Genomic DNA, 20,602 nt, shown 5'->3' with positions numbered 1-20,602 from the left:
TTCCTGAAGGCTGCAAACCCGGACGTAGGTGTTTTGGTTTGTGAACTTTGCCTTGGAAGCAGAACATGTTCCGTTTCCTGTTGAGTGTGTCCCATTTGTAAATTGAGTCCCCCACTGCTATGGGAAAGCACACCTTGGTTTAAGAATGCTTTGGTGTGTGTGATAAAATGGGATAAGTAGCCAACCCCTGTTCTTTGCCTCCAACGTATGGTAAATAAGAGATGTCACCCTCTCTAATAGTGAATCAAGTCAGGTCGGGGGGAAAAGGTTTTCTACCCCAACACAAAGTCTCAGTGTTGACTGGGTTTTTGAAAGAACGTTGCCTGAGACTTTGTAGCAGCCAAGCCATAGAAGCCATGTATAATTTCAGCCTTTAAATGCAGGGGCTCCATAAATACTGTCTTAGCTTACTCTCTAGCAATTGTTTTCCCCTACGCCAGAGGATTTCAGGGGAGAGATTGCTCTCCCCTCATGTTGCTTTTGTAGAAGGCAAAAGCAGTGGTGGCTTGTGAAAACAAACAAACAAACACCCTCACAGCTCTCCGGGTTCTTGAGGACTTGAGGGAGGGGGTAGGGTCTTGTTCCACATTGTGCAAGGCTGGCTTTGGGAAAGGCAAGAAGTGACATGAACTGTTCTCGCCACTTCCTCCTTCCACGGGGAAGGGGAAACTGATGAGAGCAGTTCATGCCACCACCTGCCTTCTTTTGAAGTATTGCACTATATTAAACTTGACTTTGCCCCTCCCACAATTTCTCTCCATGTGCTGAAAGATGGAACGGGCATTTAAAAAATTGTTCCATTTTTGTATCATCTGTAGGAGGTTATAAACATCCGATGTATAATTGAATAATTGGCGTGGCTAATTGGATTGGACCCCAATTAGGCGCAGCTGCTTGAATGGAAGCCCGGCACACTTCCGTCTGGCGCCTCTGCTCCCGGTCCTCCGTCCTTCGTCAGCCACTAATGCAGAGCTTTTACCCGCAGCGTGCTGTTGCTCCCCGGTGTTAAGCAGATCAAACACACCTAGGCGTCAGTGTGTTTATAACTCAGTTTTTATTCGTGCAGTAAAACAATTACAGAGCTTTCCTGGACTCAGCTCGCACATTTTGCTTCTGTCTCTTTCGGAAGCAGAGACAAACAGGCAGTGAGATAAAGCCACTCCCACCTAGTAGTCACGCCTCAGGAATGGAGAGACGTCACTCAGAACTCCTTAACCCTGTGAGTTCTGAAACCAGTCACACCCCCTCTTCTGTCCAGTCCTGAGGTGACTTGGGTGTTTACCTTTACAGACCTCTGTGAGATCAATCCCTTTTCCAATGCCTTACGCACCTTCCTGGCGTTCTTGTCAGGCAACTGTGGAACCTCCTCACAACTCCCAGGTTCGCACTGTGTGAAACCAACCCACACACCTGTGGCCTGATACCTCTCAGGTGGAATGCCCTTCGTGGCTCGAGAGGACCGCCTGGGTACAAACTCAGGTACTTCCTCTGACTCACTGTGGTCAGCTAGTGTGTCCTCTGCATCACGGGATTCCCCCTCTGACTTAAAGCGTCTTCGAATTCTCTGCAATATGCAACAGGAGACGCAGGCTCACTCTTGGGCTCTCTTTTAGCAAGCTGTGGAGATGCCCCACCCTGTTCTTGACCCTGGTCATCGACCTGGTCTTCATCAACAGGTTCAGCCCCTGGCTCTCCCTCATCCTCATCCTCAGACAGACATTCTGAGAGAACATCAGGACTAGCATTGCGCTTTGACATACCATCTTGTGCACAGAACTCAGCATGTCTGCTGACCAGAAGCTTGGTCTGGTCACCTTCTGGATATGCAAACCTCCACCCCTTTGTTGCAGGCTCATATCCACAGAAGATCATTTTCTGGAACTTAGGTCCACCTGGCTTTTGTAGTGCTTTTGGTATCGGCACCAAGGTCCGTGACCCAAACACACGGAAGAAATGAATCTGAAGTTTCCTTCCGTGAAGCATGAAGAACGGGGTGTCACCTACCACTGAATTGTAGGACCGGTTCAAGGTGAAATTCACAGTCCGAACTCCCTCCCCCCAAAAGCTTGGAGGTAACCCAGAGTCTGACAGCAAGACCTCTGTAGCTTTAATCAGAGCTTCACTTCTGAGCTCTGCCACCCCCCTCTCTTGAGGAGAAGTTACCTTGTGATGTATCCCTTTCTGGCGAAAGAACGTCTGCAGAGCAGACCCAGTAAACTCTGCATATCGGTCACACTTGACCCCCTGCACCTTGGTGGAGAACCTTAGTTCCACCTCCGCAACCCAATCTTTAATCAGTTGCGCTGCATCTTCCTTGCATTGCAATGCATAAGTCCAGGAATTCTGCGTATGGTCATCTGAAATTGTCAGCAGAAACCTGGCTCCTCCCAGACTTGGCTTTGCCATGGGACCAAACAGGTCTATGTGCACAAGCTCAAAGGGTTTTGTGGTTACCCGCTCCACCCTGGGATAACAGCACCCTTTTACCTTTGCCCTTTTGCAAGCCCCACAATTTAGGGATCTGCCACACTTTTCTATCTCGCAACCCTTAGTGCACTCTGGTAACATCTGGATTTCTTCAAGAGAACCATGTGCTATCTTCTTGTGCCACGCACACACACATGAAACATGAGTGGGAACTGTAGCACGCATAGCTTGTGCCCTCTCAGCATTCCCCTCACCCTTCAGAGGCATTTCCAGAACAAAGAGATTATTCTGCCCCTTTGCAACACTGACTAGTTGCTTCCCTCCTTTGGAGATTGTACATACATTGTTTTCAAAGCACACCTTATACCCTTCCTGTAACAGACAAGGAACAGATAAAAGACAATGTTTCATCCCAGGCGCTAGGTAGACTTCCATCTCCGCCTGCAAAACAGAAAAATAAACATTTGCAACTTTAGAAATCGACATTTGTCTCCCATCAGCTAGCACAATATTTTTCCCAGCTGAAACAGATCTGCAGTTCCACATCTCGACAGCAGGTGTCTCTGAAATCAGATGCCTGCTGGCTGCTGAGTCAATTATAAAGCGTAGCACTCTCTCCTCCCTGGAGCTGTCCTTCAACATCGCCATAGCAACAAACGTCTCGCTGCCCCCCGCCCTTGGGGCTTCTGCAGCTGTTCTCTCTGGTTGTCACGGCAACAAACTCCCCCTTGCAGGAAGACTTGCTCAGGACCTTGGCAGCTTCCGTAGATGCAACTGCCTCCGTTGCCTTGGAGACCGGACTTGTCTCCGCATTCCCACACAGCTCTGTAGGCCTTATCTGCACTTTGTGCAGGTGGCCGGCCTTGAAGCGTCTAGCTCTCTGCAGCTTCCCAGGCTCCGAGTCACGACGAAAACAACTCTTGGCTGCCTTTGGAAAACAAGCCGTTTCTGAGCTTTCACTGCTCACTGCCCCCCCACTGCTCTCAGGGCTCCCAGGACGTTTTCCTGCACCCCCTCTGGTGGGTAAAGGGCTCCCAATGCTTGGCCTCTCTGCTGGCTCCTCACACAGGTACGCTGCAGCATTCATACAGCTGCCTGCAACAGTCCCTTTGTCCCCCGTGGGGGCTCACAGCTCCCCTCAGCTGTGTGTCGGCTCTCAAGAATGTGCCCAGCGCCATCTTGCCTCTCCCCTTCGGATGCAGCCACATCTTGGCCCTTGCTTCCCACTCCCGCTTCACAAGCCTCACGGAGTGCCAGCCAAGCAGCCTCAGGCCTTTTAGCATCCAGGATAACATGCATCAGATCAGCACTCACATTCTCTGCCAGAAAAGCAAGCACACACTTCTCAGCTTCTCTTAGCTTTGCAGCTTCAGCTTTCCCAACCGCCTTCTGTGTTGGCTGAACTGCTTCCCAAAGCTTTGTCCCAACGAGAAGATATTCCATGTGAAAGCTCCACTCCAACCAGCTTTCGCATGTCAGCTTCTCACATGGCAGCTTAAGCTCAAAGCCATGCTTCTGTGACTGAGCCATCTCTCCCCCGGTGCCCAGCGTACTCACGTTTCCAGCAGTTTTCCGGCACCCGGCTCAGCAGATCAGCTCCTTTCCCAGCGAGTTCCTCTGCCCCAGACACAGGCAGGACTCTAGCTGGCCCCAGCGTCTTCTCAGCTGACTTCAAACACACACCGGCACACCGTCGCAACAACTTCAAAGCAGTAATTAGCGACCCATAACCCGTTGAATAATTGGCGTGGCTAATTGGATTGGACCCCAATTAGGCGCAGCAGCTTGAATGGAAGCCCGGCACACTTCCGTCTGGCGCCTCTGCTCCCGGTCCTCCGTCCTTCGTCAGCCACTAATGCAGAGCTTTTACCCGCAGCGTGCTGTTGCTCCCCGGTGTTAAGCAGATCAAACATACCTAGGCGTCAGTGTGTTTATAACTCAGTTTTTATTCGTGCAGTAAAACAATTACAGAGCTTTCCTGGACTCAGCTTGCACATTTTGCTTCTGTCTCTTTCGGAAGCAGAGACAAACAGGCAGTGAGATAAAGCCACTCCCACCTAGTAGTCACGCCTCAGGAATGGAGAGACGTCACTCAGAACTCCTTAACCCTGTGAGTTCTGAAACCAGTCACAAATGGGAGCTATTGGAAATGCGGTAAGAATTCAGATGACAACCTAGTAAGCCGCATACACAAACTGTTGCTATTATACTTATCCTTTGTGGAGCATTGGTACCTCTTGTTGTAGGGGGGTGTTTGTGAGTAACCCAACTAAGTTTCTTACAGTTTGTGTGAATCCTGCCTTTGGGGTGGATTCAGAGCATTCTGAAGTCTGTGGATAGTCATTTTTGATCCTTTAATAAGAGTTGCTTACATTCTCTGCTTCCCATCCCGTGTGGACTGCAAGCCTTTTGTGAAGGCGCCATGTCAGGACTGTGCCCTGTATACTTCCCAGCACATTGTCTTAGCAGCATTAGCACAGTCCTTAAGGACACACTTCTGCTGCTCAGCTAGCACTTCTGCAGACCTTCAGTTAGCCCCAGGTCAAATCACCTTTCTAACTACACTTGTTCTGCCTACGCCGTAATTACCAGTTGGTAAAGAAAGTCAATTGTGCTAGCCCTCTTTAGATGACCAAAACACATGAATTAATGAGCGAGAAGAACACAGGACCCCCTTGTTCACAAGCACATTGAATAAGGTTTACTTTTTATCTATTTACTTAAAGAAGGCCTTGTTAAATCCTAGAGGGAACTAGTTTACAGGAAATAAGAGGGGGTAGGGGAGAGAATTAGAACGCAATCTGCATGGGCTAGATCTGCTCAGCTGGGCTTGGGAAGGTTATAGGTGGCTAATAATGTGGCTGAGGATGGGTGATTGAGCTGTGTTGACTTTGGAGTCAGGCAGAAGTCCTATAATTGTGTCAGGGCTCTCTGCGTGTACAAGAACCCATCTTTCTAGCACAGGTGAGAAAGTATCTTTGTGCTGTAAGCACTACTTCAAATCTCATGGGGTGTATGCGTCCTGTATCACACAGACACTTGCTGTCCCTGCCAGCTGTATTGTTTGTTCTTTGAAGGTGCTTAGTATTTCTGGGAACCACAGCGAAACCTTGACGGCACATTCATTTTAAAATGCAGCTTCGGAGCCTTTTCTGAAGAGAAATGAACTGTCTGGTCTCTGGAGATTAAAGTCGAGCTTCCTTTTGGACGATTATAGCTCAGGGTTTGGCTGTTACGGGAAAAAAAGTAACTGCAGGGCCAAATCTCGCAATGCTTTCCTCCTTTGTGTGTTTGTATACATATGTGGGTTGGGCTCTGTGTATGTGCAATTACTTGACTCAGTTGGCATTTGAGATGCCAAACTTGAGAAAGCAGGTCAGCCTGTATAAGAGGTACTCTCTTCAGAGGAATGAAAGTATATGGAGCCCTGTACTTTCATTAAAACTAATTAAAGCAATCAGTCCAGGAGCAGATATTCAAATTCATGTAGTAACCTCCCCCTCCTTTTTCCCACTATAGGAGCAAGAGCAGCTTTATTTGCGGTCTAGTATGGTGTCTGCATCAACCTTTGAGCAGTCTAGTCGCTATGTCCAACTGTGGGTGAAGATGGTGACACCTCTGATTAAGAACTTCTTCTGAAAAAAAAGATAGGCGGGTCCTTTTGGGGTGAGTTTTGTAAATTGTTGTTTATACCTTCCCCTCCCCCCACCCTGGCAAGCACGAGCTGATTTCTGTAAGAACCAAGGCAGTGTTTTTCCTGCACAGCATAAGCCTGCTATCCAAGGGCCTGCATTGGACGGTCATTGCAAAACACTGCGAGACCTTATTAACTTTTCTCAATTTGTCTTATTCTGGGGAAAGGCTAAAACTCGCATATAAAATAACTGGAAAGTAGTAAAATGCCAGGCAGGCATGTGTGGAGGAGAAATTGAGGCTTCAAATACACAGTGCTGGTCAACTGCATGAGGGCTAAAAAGAGCAGAAGGGAAAAAGAAGTGCAGATATTACAGCTTTGAATCAGGTGTTCATCCATAACACCAAGGTTTATTTGGACAGTTCCTTATGTATTATTTGGGACCAGGTTCTCTTTGGCAGTAAGATGCCTCTTACTATCTAGAAAATGGCAATGATTGAGGTGGGGGCTGAGGCTTTGGTAACTGCTATTGTAATGAAGAGAGATATTGGAGCTCATCAAGAATATAAACCTAACAAATGTTTATATTCTTAAGTAGTGCTAATGTGACTACCAGGAGTGCCTCAGGCATTAAGCTTGCTCCTGCAGAGCTCCAAGTGGGCCAAATCAAGAGGTGCCTCCTGGGTTCAATAAGTTACAGAGGAAGACATTTGCATTTTTCAGAAATTTGGCATTATTATGCCTAACTGGTGAGAGAGTCCCTTCTCCTTGTGGATTAATGCTGGTGGAGATTAGCAAACACATCTTAGGTGGGGAAAAAACCTGAGCTAATCAGGATATATTTTCATACTTATGAGAACTGAAAAGTCTTCTAGTCAGTTGCAGTGAATGCTACACAATGAAAGTGAACTGGGAAAGGAATCCTGGCCAATGCGGACAAATGTACACAGACTTGTTTCTAGTCATAAACTGCAGGCTTGCATATATTATTGTAAAAATACTGTTTATCAATAACAACCTGAGTAGCATAACCACACTTTTGCTTTTTTATTGAAAACTTTGCAAACAAGTCTTTTTAGTTTCTATTTCGGGAAAGGTGGTGGGGTGACATGATGGAGTGGGGGCAGGCGGGTAGGGCTTTGCTTTCAACGCAGGCGTTAAACTTGCAAGAGCAAAGCAACTCCAGCAAGAATCCACTTAGCTGGCTTCTCTTTTGTCTTCAGGTTGAAGGTCCAGACGTAGGTGGGGCCTCGCATGCGCGTCTTATAGACAGGACACTCATACATGTTCTTGGTGTCCATACGATCCACGGGAATGGCTTTGATGAAGATGACGGGCATCGAGGGGGTCAGCTCCTTCAGACGTGCATCACTGATGACACCTGTCTGAGTATCCCAGCGCGCACCTGCAGGAGGACAGAACTGTGGTGATGTTTCAGCCTAGAGGGTGCTTCATTTGCAGCATGCGTTAAGGAAGGGAACCTCACACTACCAACCTTCTGTCTTTAGAAGCATGGCTACAGGTAGTTGCTCTGGCTTGAATGTGCCTTTGCTGTCATCTCCATAATTTACGTAAGCATTCTGAGCATTAACAAGCTAGAAAGAGCTGAATGCACAACTCTGCCCTGAGCCTATGGCAGTGTTCTTTTGCTCCAGAAAGCTATATTCTTCCTTCCACCTTCATTCAGCCTTGTAGGTAACATAAACGTCCCTACCTACAGTGACTTGAGCACTAAGGGTTAGGCTTCTTCAGCCCCCCTTTAATATGCGGGGGCAATATTACATTCCTAACCTTAGCCGCACTTAGAAACAGAGTATTTTAATATGGTCAATTAAGTAGTTTTGTCTGTAAGGGCAGTAAAATAGGCATGTGCTGCCCTCTGCTGACATGCTAAAGTGATAATAAAGGCAGCTACTGCAAAGTGTTGTCTGCTTGATCCTTTCTTGACAAATATTTGCGCTTTCAAAACAGACAGATTTCAGCCTGGAAGTAGTTTACAGTGTGGAAATAATATTTGCACAAGCTGAAGGCATCCAGCAATGAACGCTATCCTTAGGAATGGCAAATAATATATTTTACTGCACAAAACTGATTAAGAATCCTCTGCTGTTACCAAGCACAAAGGTACAGCTGAAGCATTGATGGGGTGCCCTTCTTTTTAAAATTGTGATGATTATGTAGCTCAGAGTTATGCCTGAAAGAGGTGGGGCAGGGGAAAGTGGTCTTGCTTCAACGTCCTGGAGGCAAAGAGAGAACCCAGGGACACAATGTTCTAAAAATGCAAGAAACTATAGTAAACACCCTCCCCACCTCTCTCAAAGAAATAGCACAGATGAAATGGAGAGCTTCCCTACAGTAGAATAGGACAAAGGAGAAACTGCCTTGTCTGCTGTTGAATGACTGCATCTCTGTCTTACATGATAAGCTAGATTACCTTCCATGAAGAGCCCATGCACATAGGAGCCTTCTCGAGGGGGAGCTGTCATATCCTCCCGGTTCTTCTTGGTAACTTCCACTGAAAGGCACATTCTGTCAAGAGGCCACTCATTTTTCCTAGCCATAGACTGCATAATGGCCGTGAGGAAAGACTGAGGGTTAAAGAAGCCTGCTAGCCATACAGTTGTGGGTAGGGCAAAGTCTGTTGTCCAGGCCTCCAGCTCCTGAAAATGGAAATATTACACATAGCTAAGCATGTTGAGGAGGTCCATCTCCCATCAGCCCCAGGCACCACACTCAAGGAACAGGGATCCACAACACTTATAGGGTCACACGTTTTCCCATTGCTGCTTTAGCAGAAACTACCTCCTAATAAACACATTATCTTCACATAGATTCTGAAAAGCCTACGCATGTCTGTCATCCTAAACAGATGATCAAGACTTTTACCTAGTAGAACTGCATACAACTACAGCTGTAAAGTATTCTTGTTATTTTATTAAGGATTGTCATTAAGGATATATATATATAGAAGGTAAAACTGGAAAAAACAATGCAAAAGCAAATAACTGAGTGTTGCTTAATTAAAAGATGATGCGTAAGTGCAAGTTCTTAGCTGTCCTGGTTGTTGCACTGCCAGGATAGCTAAGAACTTGTTTTTGGAGAGCTTTAACAAAGGAAACCTCACCCTGATGCGGAGCAGTAGGTCAGCATACCAAGCTCCCAAGCTGAGCAAAGATGGATAAGCCCGGTTTGTCCAGGAATCAGGAACATTGTCATAGTAAAGAGCATTTGATAGATCTTCCATGTCTGTTGTGATTGTCAATTCTCCCTGTGGGGAAAACAAAACAAAAGCTTTTAATTGGATTCCTCCATCAGCTCAGCACAGCTTTTTGTGGCTATGCAGACCATTTGAAGAATTCTTAGTGTAGTTTTACGAAAACGGCATCCCTGTTGATCTAAGGTTCTGGTTATGTGAATGCTTTGGCATTAATTACAGCACTTTCAAGATTATATGTTATGCAAACAATGTACCGTCGTTCCTCACTTGTGGTGGTGTTTCCAGGCATTTTCCCTCATGGTACTGCTGATGTTGTGGCAATTTAAATTTCCCAGCACTTGCATTGCTGAGAAAATGAGATGCACTCCTCCAGCTAGTGCTATAATTATGGGTGCCAGCACTAATGCCAAGCAGTTGTGTAACTGATATCAATGATTAAAAACAGCAAAACACACACACACACACATACACACACACACACACACACACACACACACACACACACACACACACTTTTTTGACCCTTAGTAAATTATTTTTAGTTCTCTGCTGGACAAGCCCTTGTTGGTTTGTGGTTCCAACACATACATCATTTCTGTGAGTTGCTGTATGTGGCTCCCTTAATGTCCAGCAGCCTTATTCACCCTGGGGAGTTTGGGGAGCAAGTGCATTGAGCTAATGCCTCCCTGTCTCCTGGGCCAGAGCACACCGTTCTAAATGGCTTGTTTTGTTATAAAGGAGGAAGCAACACAATGAAGCTTGCAAGGAGGATATTTTTCTCTTTATCCATCCCACCTCACCCCAATCTTGCCATAGAATTGTATTGTGGAAGACTTGTTGGAAGGTTGAGCTATGGGCAAAACTTGAACGTAGTGAAGGGCAGTGAAGGAAAAGTCCACTGGGCAGGGAACACCATCTGTGCTGAAGTCAGCAACCAGCCAGTGAACATAGAGGGAAGATTCCCAAGACAAGCATCTTGGCTCTATCTCCCTTAATTTTCATGTGCTTGTGTATACAAACTACTGAATATGTACTGTTCTGATTGGAAAAAGAGTATCATTATCTTCTAGTTAAAGTGCTCTTTAAATGCAATAGCAGGAAAGATGAAAATCAAGTCTCGATGTTCAGGCATTTCCTGTTACTGAGAAAGCACGCTCCACTTTAATTTTCCTATGCCAGGTCATGTGTCAAGTCTGCTGACTGAACCAGGTCAAATGTTGTTGTTTTTCTGGTGTACTTCTAGCAATAGCATACAATATGCACCTACCTTCAACCCCAAGTTTAATTCTTTCAGAGAACGTCTAATTTCACTGGTAAGGATGTTCATTCGTTCACATTCCTGGAAGGCAACTACTACATATGGGGTCTTCTCAGCTGCCTTTGCCATGATCTCCACCATATTGAAGGGCTCTGGAAGCCGATCCATGATCTCATCTAGCACAGCTTTTACCTGTTACACAGAAGGCCAAATGAATGTTTCGTTATATGCAGCATCATTTCAAATGCTCCAAAGGGTAAGCAAAGTACTAGACTAAAATACCTGTCCCAGCAAGGTGGGCAGACCAGAACATTTCCCACATTTCCTGGGGCCCGAAGAAATATCAATGCAACTAAAAAAGGACTGACAGTAGAAGGGGTAGAACAGATAGCAGCAACCCTAAAACCTGTTGCTGATTAGAAACTAGGGTTGGGCGATAATTAGGTTTTCAACATTGCGATATATCACCAGCCAAACATCACGGTTTGGCAATATACCATGATGCTGAAAGGAGCTGCATTGGCCCCAGCCTGCAAGGTCCCAGGTGAAACTCAGCTCTCACAACTTGGGAGCTGAGGTGCTTTCACCCCAGCGCCTTGCAGGTCGGGGCCAATGCAGCTGGCCCCAGTCCACTGCTCGGCTGGGGCGTGCAAAGGCTTCCGCCCTCCACTCCCCAAGACAGAGGGAGCCTTGCAATGAAGCCCAACAGGCTCCGTTTGCAAGGTTCACTTCGCCAGCAAGGGGGGGGGGCATGCAAGCCGCCTAGGAGAAAGAGGCTGCTTGCTCTCCACCCCACCCCACCCTTGCTGGCAAAGATGGAGGGAGCCCTGCAACGGAGCCTGCCAGGCTCCTTCATCTTTGCAGGCAAGGGTTGGGGTGCGCGCGCAAACAGCTTCCTTTCCTAGGAGAAAGAGACCGCTTGCTCAAAGACAGAGGAAGCGCTGCAATGGAACCTGACAGGCTCCATTGTCAGGGCTCCCTTCGCCTTGGCTGGCATGGCCCTTTCAGCCAAGGAGCGCCAAGGCTCTGCCCCCCCCCCGGCTGAGCAGGACCCCCGTCCATCTGGCATATGCACATGCCAGAGGGACAGGATCTTATTTGCACACCCCAGCCAGGGAGTGCAAAGCCTCCCACTCCCCAGTGGAGGCAGCTCAAATGGCTTGCATGCTAGCAGGAGAAGGATCAGGGCTGCTCAGCTGGAGAGCGGGAGCAGTTCAATGGAGCCCCCACCCTGCCGCTGGCTCGTACCAACTGGTGGCGGGTTGGGGGCTCTGTAAAACTGCTTGGCTGAGGCGAGGGCAGCTGCGTGCTCCTCAGCCAAGCAGCTTAAAGGAGGGAGGAACAAGCTGTATAGGTGCCTGGCCAATGCAGCTTGTTTCTCTCTCTGCGCTGGCATGAGGGGTAGACTGTGATGGCGGTTGCTGAAACTGCCACGGCTCTGAGTCCCTCTGCCTCCAGCTGCAGCTTGTTTCTCCCTCGTTGCACTGGTAGCAGAGGGACTCATGAGAGGCAGCAGTTTCACTAGCAATAAACCGCCAAGTGAAAGCGCCATAACTGTCTGCCCCTCAATGAATCGCCCAAACCTATTAGAAACATTTAAATAGGAACCCCAAACCATTATCAGGACCCTGAGAGCCATGGTCAAAGCAAACTGGAAGGTTTTCCTACCTTTTCCTCTCGGGACACACCAGTTCCGCCTCCAGCATCTGACTCTTTGGGTTGCATTTCCAGCACGGTGCGGAAAAGTTTCTCAGAGGTGACAGTGAGGAACCCAATCTCTGCATTAGGATGAAGCCCGTACAGATAAGGGCTCTCGGGTGGAAGATTTTCATCAATATATTCATGATATCCCTACAAAATGTAATATGCAGAAACTTGGATGCTATAAGATGTTAGTGACTGCTTAACGCCTACGCCAGCCTTATGTTCAAATTAAGCTTCCAGTAAACTATATGCTCATAACAAGCACTGTCTTGCCGGTTGATCTGGCTGTTTCCCCTGGGACTTTTATCCAACTTGTCCACAAGTATAATGCTGTTTCTCGTGGTCCTCTGAAATATTTTGCCAAGTTCCCTGTGCTGAGGTGTAAAACTATTTCTGTAGTTGCTGTCCTTTCTCTCTAGACCTTGCTTATTGTTTCTTTTGTGGCAAATAGCATTTGCACCTAGGGCTACCATTTACTTCCCCAGATGAAGGATTGTCAGAATAGTGTGTTGTTGGAGCAACTCCCCACCCCTCCCTCTCTTACCTTATAATCAGAGTTAGGTGGGATAAGGAAACCTGGTGCTAGCAGCATTTCTCCCTCCAGCATCTCCATACGGATGTATTCACCCAGGTAAGTCCGGCATAATCTGCGGTCCCAGTCATCAGTGATGTGTCCCCCATACATGATCTCCCCAAAGAGATACCGCAGGTCGTCCCAGGGAACCTAGGAAAAGATCCCACGGAGGGGGAAAAAGCAAAATTTGGGGGAAGGGGAACACCACCAACATTCTACTCACGTATATAAAGGTATTTGGGCTTTTTGACGCAACCAAAGTTCTTTTCAGAAAACATGCTTTCATCACTAGTCTATTAAGGGGCACATTTGGTCCCATAAGTACAGTGAAAAATCTTGGGAAATGAGACAAAATGATTTAAAGCACAGTCAAGTGCTGGTTAGCCAGCAGGGGACAATCCTGGGGGAATGCTGAATTGCTTTTCCCATCATGGCCTGTGAAGGCAGAAGAATACTTTGGAACTGAGGAGGTCCTATTTGATCTTCACATTCTGCAATAGAGTTTGAGTGGGCTAATAAAATGGTCTTCATTCTATTCATGTAGCATGTGTTACATGCTAGGTGTTATTGTAACAGGTAGAGTTTGTGAGTTTCCAGATGTAGGAGCTCCATTCAGAACAGTCTGTAGCTCCTCAAATTATTGCTGTCCCAAGTTGAAAAGTGCATTCTGCCCTGGAAGCAGAACTCACGGTGACAAAGCCTCCAGGTGCACAGGTGCCAAAAAATGAGAATACCCTGCCCACAAAACACAAGCTTTTCGGTTCAATGCTTCTCTGCACCAAGATCCTGCAGTACACCTTTTTCCTAATTAAATAATAGTAAATTCAAATAGCAATTCTCCATTTCCCAAAGCAGGCAGTGCTTTGATCAGACCCTTGGGAAATAAGGGACCACTTCTATGCAACTCACAAGTTACCAAATCTTTACCTTCACATTGGCTTCCAGATAGTTATACAGTACATTGATGGAAATAGTGAGATCTCCATTGTTAAATGGGTAAGACCTATTCCAGCCTTGAGCTCCAAATTTCCGCCGTTCTGCCACCACTGCATGGAAATAGCAGAGGGCAAAAAGAATGCACTTGAATTCAATTTCTTTGGTGCACATTTCTAGGGTATCCTAAAGGAGAAAAAGAAAAAAAAAAGGCTGTACTTTTGCACAAAGTATCTCCGGCTGTTGGAAGTCAAACAACAGAAATGAGAAGCCATCCCAAAGTGGGAGGAAGAGGTCCTTTTCTTATCGAAAGCACTGTTTGCATTGCCTGAAAGACATGAAAAACCATCTTCAGTGCTAATCTTGGATTGTGGCTGAATACAGAGTCCAAACAAATGGAACAACAGGTCCTGCTTACCTGAGTAAAAAGATCCAGGGCTTTGTGTAAGTTGGCATGCATGCCTGTTGGAGGCTCATTGGTGATTTTAATGGCATTTTCCAGGAGTCCCTGAGGGATAATATGGGAATCTGGAGAGGGAGCAGGCTCAGCGCTCATGTATACTCTGTAATCGTCATGGCTTCCTATGCTATATCGTTCAACCTTTTTATCCAGTGTTCCAAGCCACTTGGCTACCAGATGGATGTTCTGTAGGGTATATAAGGGACATGTTAGTTGCTGCCAATGAGGATGGACTGCATTCTCCCTCCAGAGCCGCCTTTAGTGGCAACCAGAAGTCCTGTAATGTGAATGGAATGCTATTCTAAACTGTCTCCACCCTCCCCATCCCAAGGAACTGACATCACCTAGCCATAGTACATTAATATAAATGGTTCCATCCTAGAACTTCAGGAAAACAAAATGCTCAGCATGCTGCCCTCATTCATGTCATGTTCTAGAATGGATATACATTCTCTGCTGTTTCATCGACTTTTTAGGCATAAAGACGCCTGCACTCATTTTATAGAATCACAGAATTGCAGAGTTGGAATCAGGAATCTCAATTAAAGCATCCATGATAGATGGCCATCCAACCTCTGCTTAAAAACCTCCAAGGAAGGCGAGTCCATGGCCTCCTGAGGGAGTCTGTGCCATGTACATGTCCCCTAGTATGAGTACTCCTTCCTTACACATGCAACCACCAGCTCAAGTTGGAGGGACCTGGAAGAGTGACAAATTGTCTGGGCATCAGCAAAATTCTTGACCTCACTCTACTCAATTTCCCCTCAAGGCCTGGATCTTTTTTAGCATAAGCAATAGACATATGGTCCTTAGCATCTAAGGCAGTAATATCAACTGGGCACCAGTTTGGGGGTGGAATGGAATGGGAGAAGGAGGCTCCACTGCAGCCTTCACACTGAGAATGCCCCTACCTTCTCAAATACTTCAGCGGAGGAAAGAGAAAGGGTCTGCTTGCAAGGTACAGACTTCTCTGAAGCTGTGTTTCCACACAAAGGCTGCAACAGGATCATCTGCCCACAGCTGCTTGCAATTTCTTCATGCCGGCACCTAGATACCTTTGGGCAGTGCCAGCATTGTTCCAACAGCCCAGTATATGTCTAATCCTATCAATGGACATCCGGCATATGCCAGGGAATTTTTTTTTTTTTACACTGGATCATTTATGGACTGGATTACAGAGAGTTTGCAGTTCCAGAAATGATTATTAAAAGCTATTTTCATTTGCTGTCAGATAATTTACTTAAATCATGAGTGCTAGGGAGGCATGAAAGAATAATAATAATAATAATAATAATAATAATAATAATTTTTAACTTATACCCCGCCCTCCCCAGCCAAGGCTGGGCTCAGAGCGGCTTACAAACAATAATAAAAACAAGAAGAATGATTACAACTTAAAAACAAAAATAAAATACAGCATTAAAATAATGGAACATTAAAATATTAAAATGTAGCCTCATCGCAGGAGGAGAAGGAAAAGAAAAAAGAGAGAGAGAGGGAGGGAGGGAGGGAATCAAATTGGCTCCAAGCCAAAGGCCAGGCGGAACAACTCTGTCTTACAGGCCCTGCGGAAAGAAATCAGATCCTGCAGGGCCCTGGTCTCATGAGGCAGAGCGTTCCACCAGGCCGGAGCCAGAGTTGAAAAGGCCCTGGCTCTGGTTGAAGCCAATCTAACTTCCTTAGGGCCCGGGATCACTAGGGTGTTGCTATTTATGGACCTTGAGGCTCTCCGTGGGGCATACCGGGAGAGGCGGTCCCGTAGGTATGAGGGTCCTAGGCCGTGAAGGGCTTTAAAGGTCAAAAGCAGCACCTTAAATCTGACCCTGTACTCCACCGGGAGCCAGTGCAGCTTGAAAAGCACTGGGTGAATATGCTCCCATGGCAGAGACCCCGTGAGGAGCCTCGCTGCAGCATTCTGTACCCGCTGGAGTTTCTGGGACAGCTTCAAGGGCAGCCCCGCATAGAGCGAATTACAGTAGTCAAGCCTGGAGATGACCGTCGCATGGATCACTGTGGCCAGGTCGGGGCGGGAAAGGTAAGGGACCAATTGCTTGATGCGGCGAAGGTGGAAAAATGTCACCTTGGCTGTTGCTGTAACCTGCGCCTCCATGGAAAGGGAGGCGTCAAGGATTACACCCAAACTCTTAACGGAAGGCAATGGCACTAATTGGGCCCCCGCAAGAGAAGGGAGTTGGAAAGTTGGAAAGAAGTGAAGTACACTAGACAAAGCTGTCTAGTGTAAGAAGTACGCTAGAAGTACAGTGTAAGAAGTAATTGGCAGGAAACGTTGTTGGAATTGAAATACCTGAAGAATGACCCAGTGTCCTTCTACTGCAGCCACATCCAGAGCATGTTCGGCCACAACTTCCTGTCCTTGTCCTAGAGACACATTGTGGATTTTCCCATTGTCTATGGTGAAGCCAAGCTTTTGACCTAAGAGAGTTATTAAAATTGAGTGGAATTTTTTAAATGTCTGTTGTTCTTTTAAAGCTTTTGCTGTGTGCGCTGTTATAGGGCACACTTACTGGAAAGGCTCTCCCAACTCACCTAAGGCTTCAACATCCTTCAGGGGATCAACTCCAGGAGAGAGAATGAAGAATATGGGTGTTGACTGGCTGCTCTCTTCATAGGATTTGGAAAATTCAACACTTCGGCCTTCAACAAATTTACTCCCCATTTTCTCCTCCACGAAGTTCCTGAGGGAAATAAAAAAACATACAGGGGATTGAATTGGCTCTGGTGAACATTTTGGCCCTTAAACCTATGGGTTGTGTGATTAGTTTCTTTTAAAAAAATTATTGGGGGGGGGGGGGAGATACAAACTGAACATTCCCCACTCCCAACCCTGCAGCATAGTTCACATGTAAAGAACAAGAATGAAGTTTGTACAAGGACTGAAATGGAGCAAGAAAATGAAAGGTGCGAATAACAATATGAAGGGAAATGTTACTAGAACCATGTATCATGAAATGTGGCACAGCTTCTCCTGTCGGCTTAGTCCATGTGCTGAACAGCCTTGCCGCAAAAGCGGTTTTTTTGCCCTCTAGCCATACAAAGTTTTTGTGTGAGTTTTTCAGAAAGTGGTGTGTCCCAAATGGCCGTTCCCTGTACAGCAGTCCCAAGCTGTAGGAAGAGTGCAGCACATACTTGACTGCGTAGGTCATGCGGTCTGGCCTCATACATCGCATCATGCACAGCTTTTGCAGGGCTGTCTTGTTCTTCCACTCCTTTGGAAATACTTCCTTCTCAGGGGTCTCAGATTCCACAAACTTTTTCCACCGCTTAGCAGAACCTTCAATGTCACTGTCCAAGTTTTTGAACTCGTCCATATCAGACAGCACCTGAGAGCACAGTTAACAGAGAACATGGGGCTGACAAACCCTTGCTTTCTTTCCTCCTAGTTACACCAGTGGCTTTAATAAATGCACCCGAGAGCAATAACTCATGTTAAGTAGCACAATCCCTTTCTGACACCACACACGTCAAACAGTAGTACCTTGGTTATTGAATGGCTTAGCTGTCAAACAATTCAGCTCCCAAATGCCGAAAACTCAGAGGTGCTCTGGTTTGTGAACGTTTTTTGGAAGCTGAACATCCAATGTGGCTTCTGCTTGAGTGCAAGAAGCTCCTGCAGCCGATCGGAAGCTGCGTCTTGGTTTTCAAACGGTTTCGGGAGTTAAATGGACTTCCGGAACGGATTAAGTTTGAGAACCAAGGTACCACTGTACTCTGCTCACAACCGCCTGAACTGTTAACAGATTTCCTTCTTCTGCCAGTTCAAGTGAAAACAGAGGGCTATGGCAAGAGGAGGGCCCCATTGGATACTACAGATATAGTGCCCAAGGCACCAGGCTGTCATGCTTGCAGCAGAGCAGAGATGGAGAACCAGAGGCCCTCCGGTAGTTGGGCTCCCACCCCAGCCAGCATGGCCAAGGGAAGCTGCAGTCCAAGAACATTCAGAGGGCCTCAGGTTCCCCACAGTAGAGAAACGAGGAGAAAGAGGTCCAGGCATCCTAACTTGACTTTAGCTAAAATGTCACAAGCCACAACAGGCTCTAAAGAGTGCTGCTTCACAGTCCATGTTTTAATCCCTCCAATAGCACAGCCACCGTTGGCCATTCCAAGGGAACAGTTTTCTGGATGCCAAGCAACTGCAGGAAGGGCTCAACAGCCGTTTCCAGGTCATCCTAGACCTGGATGAAAAGGTGGCTTCATTTAATTTCTCATCTTGCTTTCCTGCAGGAAATGAAACGCAACTTGCCTGTAGAGCGTGATTGCTCTTTTCATGTACCCGCAACAAGAGGCTGTGGCTACAGGCAGGCTGAGGGAAGGAAAAAGGCCCCACTCCACAGCCAGGCTCTCCCAAGCTATTGGCGTTCACTGCTGAGCAGAAGTTTCAAACTGCTAGCACAGTTCTTTAGATGGCTCACACGAAAAGGTTTGAAGGTAGCTAAACTTCTACGACTCGGTCCCCATCAATCATGGACCATGCCACTGGATACCAGCATTTTCTAATGGGTCTCCCTCAGCTCCTAAAAAAGGACTTCACTCTAGAAACAGTATTTTCAAACAAACCTTAATTCCACCCCATCCTTGGCCTAACAGGAAATCTACTGGAGATGCCAGCCCAGCTTTAAAGGGGAAGCGCAGAAGGAAGTCTAGTTCCACCGGATTCACTTCTTTCTTCACCAACAAGACCTAGAGAAAGCATGGAATTAGAAGCATGAGGACTATTTACTCCAGAAACAATTGCTGGAACAGCTGCTGGTCTTGTTTATCCTTCTGAGTTTACTGACAGCAGGAGCAGAACCTAAAGACAAGGGGCCACACCCAACGCAAATCTGGCTTTGGAGTGTTGTGAGGTCAAATGAACACTCTGGTTAGGGACAACCCGGCCTGATGACTACTGCATACTAAGTAGAAGCAGCAGCTGCAAGCCTAAACAAGACAGCAGCATCACTTCAGCCTTCAGTGAGGGAGGGGACCCTGCTGATGCGAACCATCCCTATTTTTAAACTTACCTGATAGGATTCTACAGCCTAATCTTTCTCCTTGATTGCTGCTGCTGTTACTTCCACTGTAGTTTGCATGGGGAGTTAGAGGAACAGCAGGACCTCTGGTGGGGGACACGCCGTGTTCCTTCTGGGGTAATCTGTCTACTTGTGGTTTCCACTCTGCACTCAACTCTCACCTAAAAGCTGTCAACATGTGACAGGGGCCAAACCTGGGAACGGCTTTGACTGGCTGGCTAAACCAGATGAGGGGAGCCGATGGGTCTCAAACCCTTGGTGAGTTAGGGACTTCCTTTCATGTGAAGATGGTGAATTGTTTGGAGAAGCCCAACAGCCAAGAAGGTGGTTTCTGCACATACCGGAGAGGGAGGTGAGGGGCAGATGGGGCTCATCAACCTGGGAAGGTAGCTCGTCTAGGAGAAGGGAAACTCTGATCCTAGACCTCCACTGCCTTGCAGGATATTTACAGAAGAAGTAAAGAGTAAACCGTAAACAAATATGGAGTGGAGTCCCTAAGACAATTGGAAGGCGGCTTGTATCACCTCCTTCTGGCAACTCCTGCAGCCAAGCTGGTGCCAAGCGCATTGCTCTGCTTTCCTTTGGAACACAATAGTGAGGATGAGAGGGGTGGGGATTTTGGGGGGGCAGCACAGGAGCTCCATTCACACAGCCCAGGGTTGTGACCTGAGGAGGTGCTGCTAAGGCAGTGGTATGACTTCACCCCCAGAGAAGCACTCCATTATCTCTTGAGACAGATAGATGCCAACAACAAAGTTTGACCTACTCTGGAACTCCTCTGCTTCATCTTCTAAAGAGCTACCTCCTTCTAGTTCTTCTTAGAAGCTTCTCCACAATTTGCTTTACAACATCCCTTTCTGATCCATCTCTCTTTGGGTCTAATAATCCACTGTCCACACAGCTACACCCTGATTACCAGGCAAGAGCAAAATGTTGACTGACTCCATGGAAACAAAAAAACCCCCAGTTACTTCTTTTGTCAGTGCCAGCAGGAAATCACCTTACCTGAAAGGCAACCTGGGCTAGAAAAATAAGCTTGTCTCTCTCAAAAAGTCCCCGAGCAGTGTACATGTAGACGGAGTAGGTGATCTCGTCAGTTAGGTTGATCACCCTGTGTTTCACATCTTCTGCTGGAGGAGTCCGTTGAATGGCTTTCTCAAAGACCACATTGAATGCCTGGTCAGAAAAGAAGTCAAAGCGCAGATGAAAACCGTTTAACCTGGTTGGACTTTGTGGCCTTTTATTAAAAGGCAGACACGGGGAAGGTGCCTTCATCCAAAACACAGGAACATACAGTGTTTGGGCTGCAGCCTCGCATAAACTCTATGGTTCAAGTCCCTTTGGCAAGATCCTTTGATATGACCT

At 46.9% G+C, this 20,602-nt stretch overlaps 2 protein-coding genes across 6 annotated transcripts in view; one reads left to right on the top strand and one right to left on the bottom strand.

Annotated features, from left to right (window-relative positions):
- PGS1 (phosphatidylglycerophosphate synthase 1) overlaps window positions 1–7,982 on the top strand; it is a 131,903-nt gene extending 123,921 nt beyond the window's left edge. For 2 of the 3 annotated variants that reach the window (XM_083727580.1, XM_083727578.1), the window contains 2 exons: window positions 5,947–6,093; window positions 7,285–7,982. In XM_083727580.1, coding sequence (XP_083583706.1) covers window positions 5,947–6,066 — 120 coding nt within the window. In that variant the 3' untranslated portion in view covers window positions 6,067–6,093; window positions 7,285–7,982. Of the gene's footprint in view, window positions 1–5,946; window positions 6,103–7,284 lie in introns of all 3 variants that reach the window. The other variant, XM_083727579.1, reaches the window with a different exon arrangement.
- Window positions 7,085–20,602, bottom strand: part of DNAH17 (dynein axonemal heavy chain 17) — a 98,208-nt gene continuing 84,690 nt past the window's right edge. For all 3 annotated transcript variants that reach the window (XM_083727297.1, XM_083727298.1, XM_083727299.1), the window contains 13 exons: window positions 20,243–20,413; window positions 18,783–18,905; window positions 17,355–17,548; window positions 16,755–16,903; window positions 16,513–16,640; window positions 14,166–14,393; window positions 13,742–13,933; window positions 12,785–12,964; window positions 12,205–12,387; window positions 10,546–10,728; window positions 9,186–9,329; window positions 8,496–8,721; window positions 7,085–7,466 (listed from right to left, as the gene is read on the bottom strand). In XM_083727297.1, coding sequence (XP_083583423.1) covers window positions 7,219–7,466; window positions 8,496–8,721; window positions 9,186–9,329; window positions 10,546–10,728; window positions 12,205–12,387; window positions 12,785–12,964; window positions 13,742–13,933; window positions 14,166–14,393; window positions 16,513–16,640; window positions 16,755–16,903; window positions 17,355–17,548; window positions 18,783–18,905; window positions 20,243–20,413 — 2,349 coding nt within the window. In that variant the 3' untranslated portion in view covers window positions 7,085–7,218. The remainder of the gene's footprint in view (window positions 7,467–8,495; window positions 8,722–9,185; window positions 9,330–10,545; window positions 10,729–12,204; window positions 12,388–12,784; window positions 12,965–13,741; window positions 13,934–14,165; window positions 14,394–16,512; window positions 16,641–16,754; window positions 16,904–17,354; window positions 17,549–18,782; window positions 18,906–20,242; window positions 20,414–20,602) is intronic.

This window comes from Podarcis gaigeae (assembly GCF_964106915.1).
Source record: "Podarcis gaigeae genome assembly, chromosome: 2".
In the NCBI taxonomy this organism is placed as follows: Eukaryota; Metazoa; Chordata; class Lepidosauria; order Squamata; family Lacertidae; genus Podarcis; species Podarcis gaigeae.
Note: the sequence above shows the minus strand (reverse complement) of the source record. Positions and strands in the feature narration are given on the sequence as shown.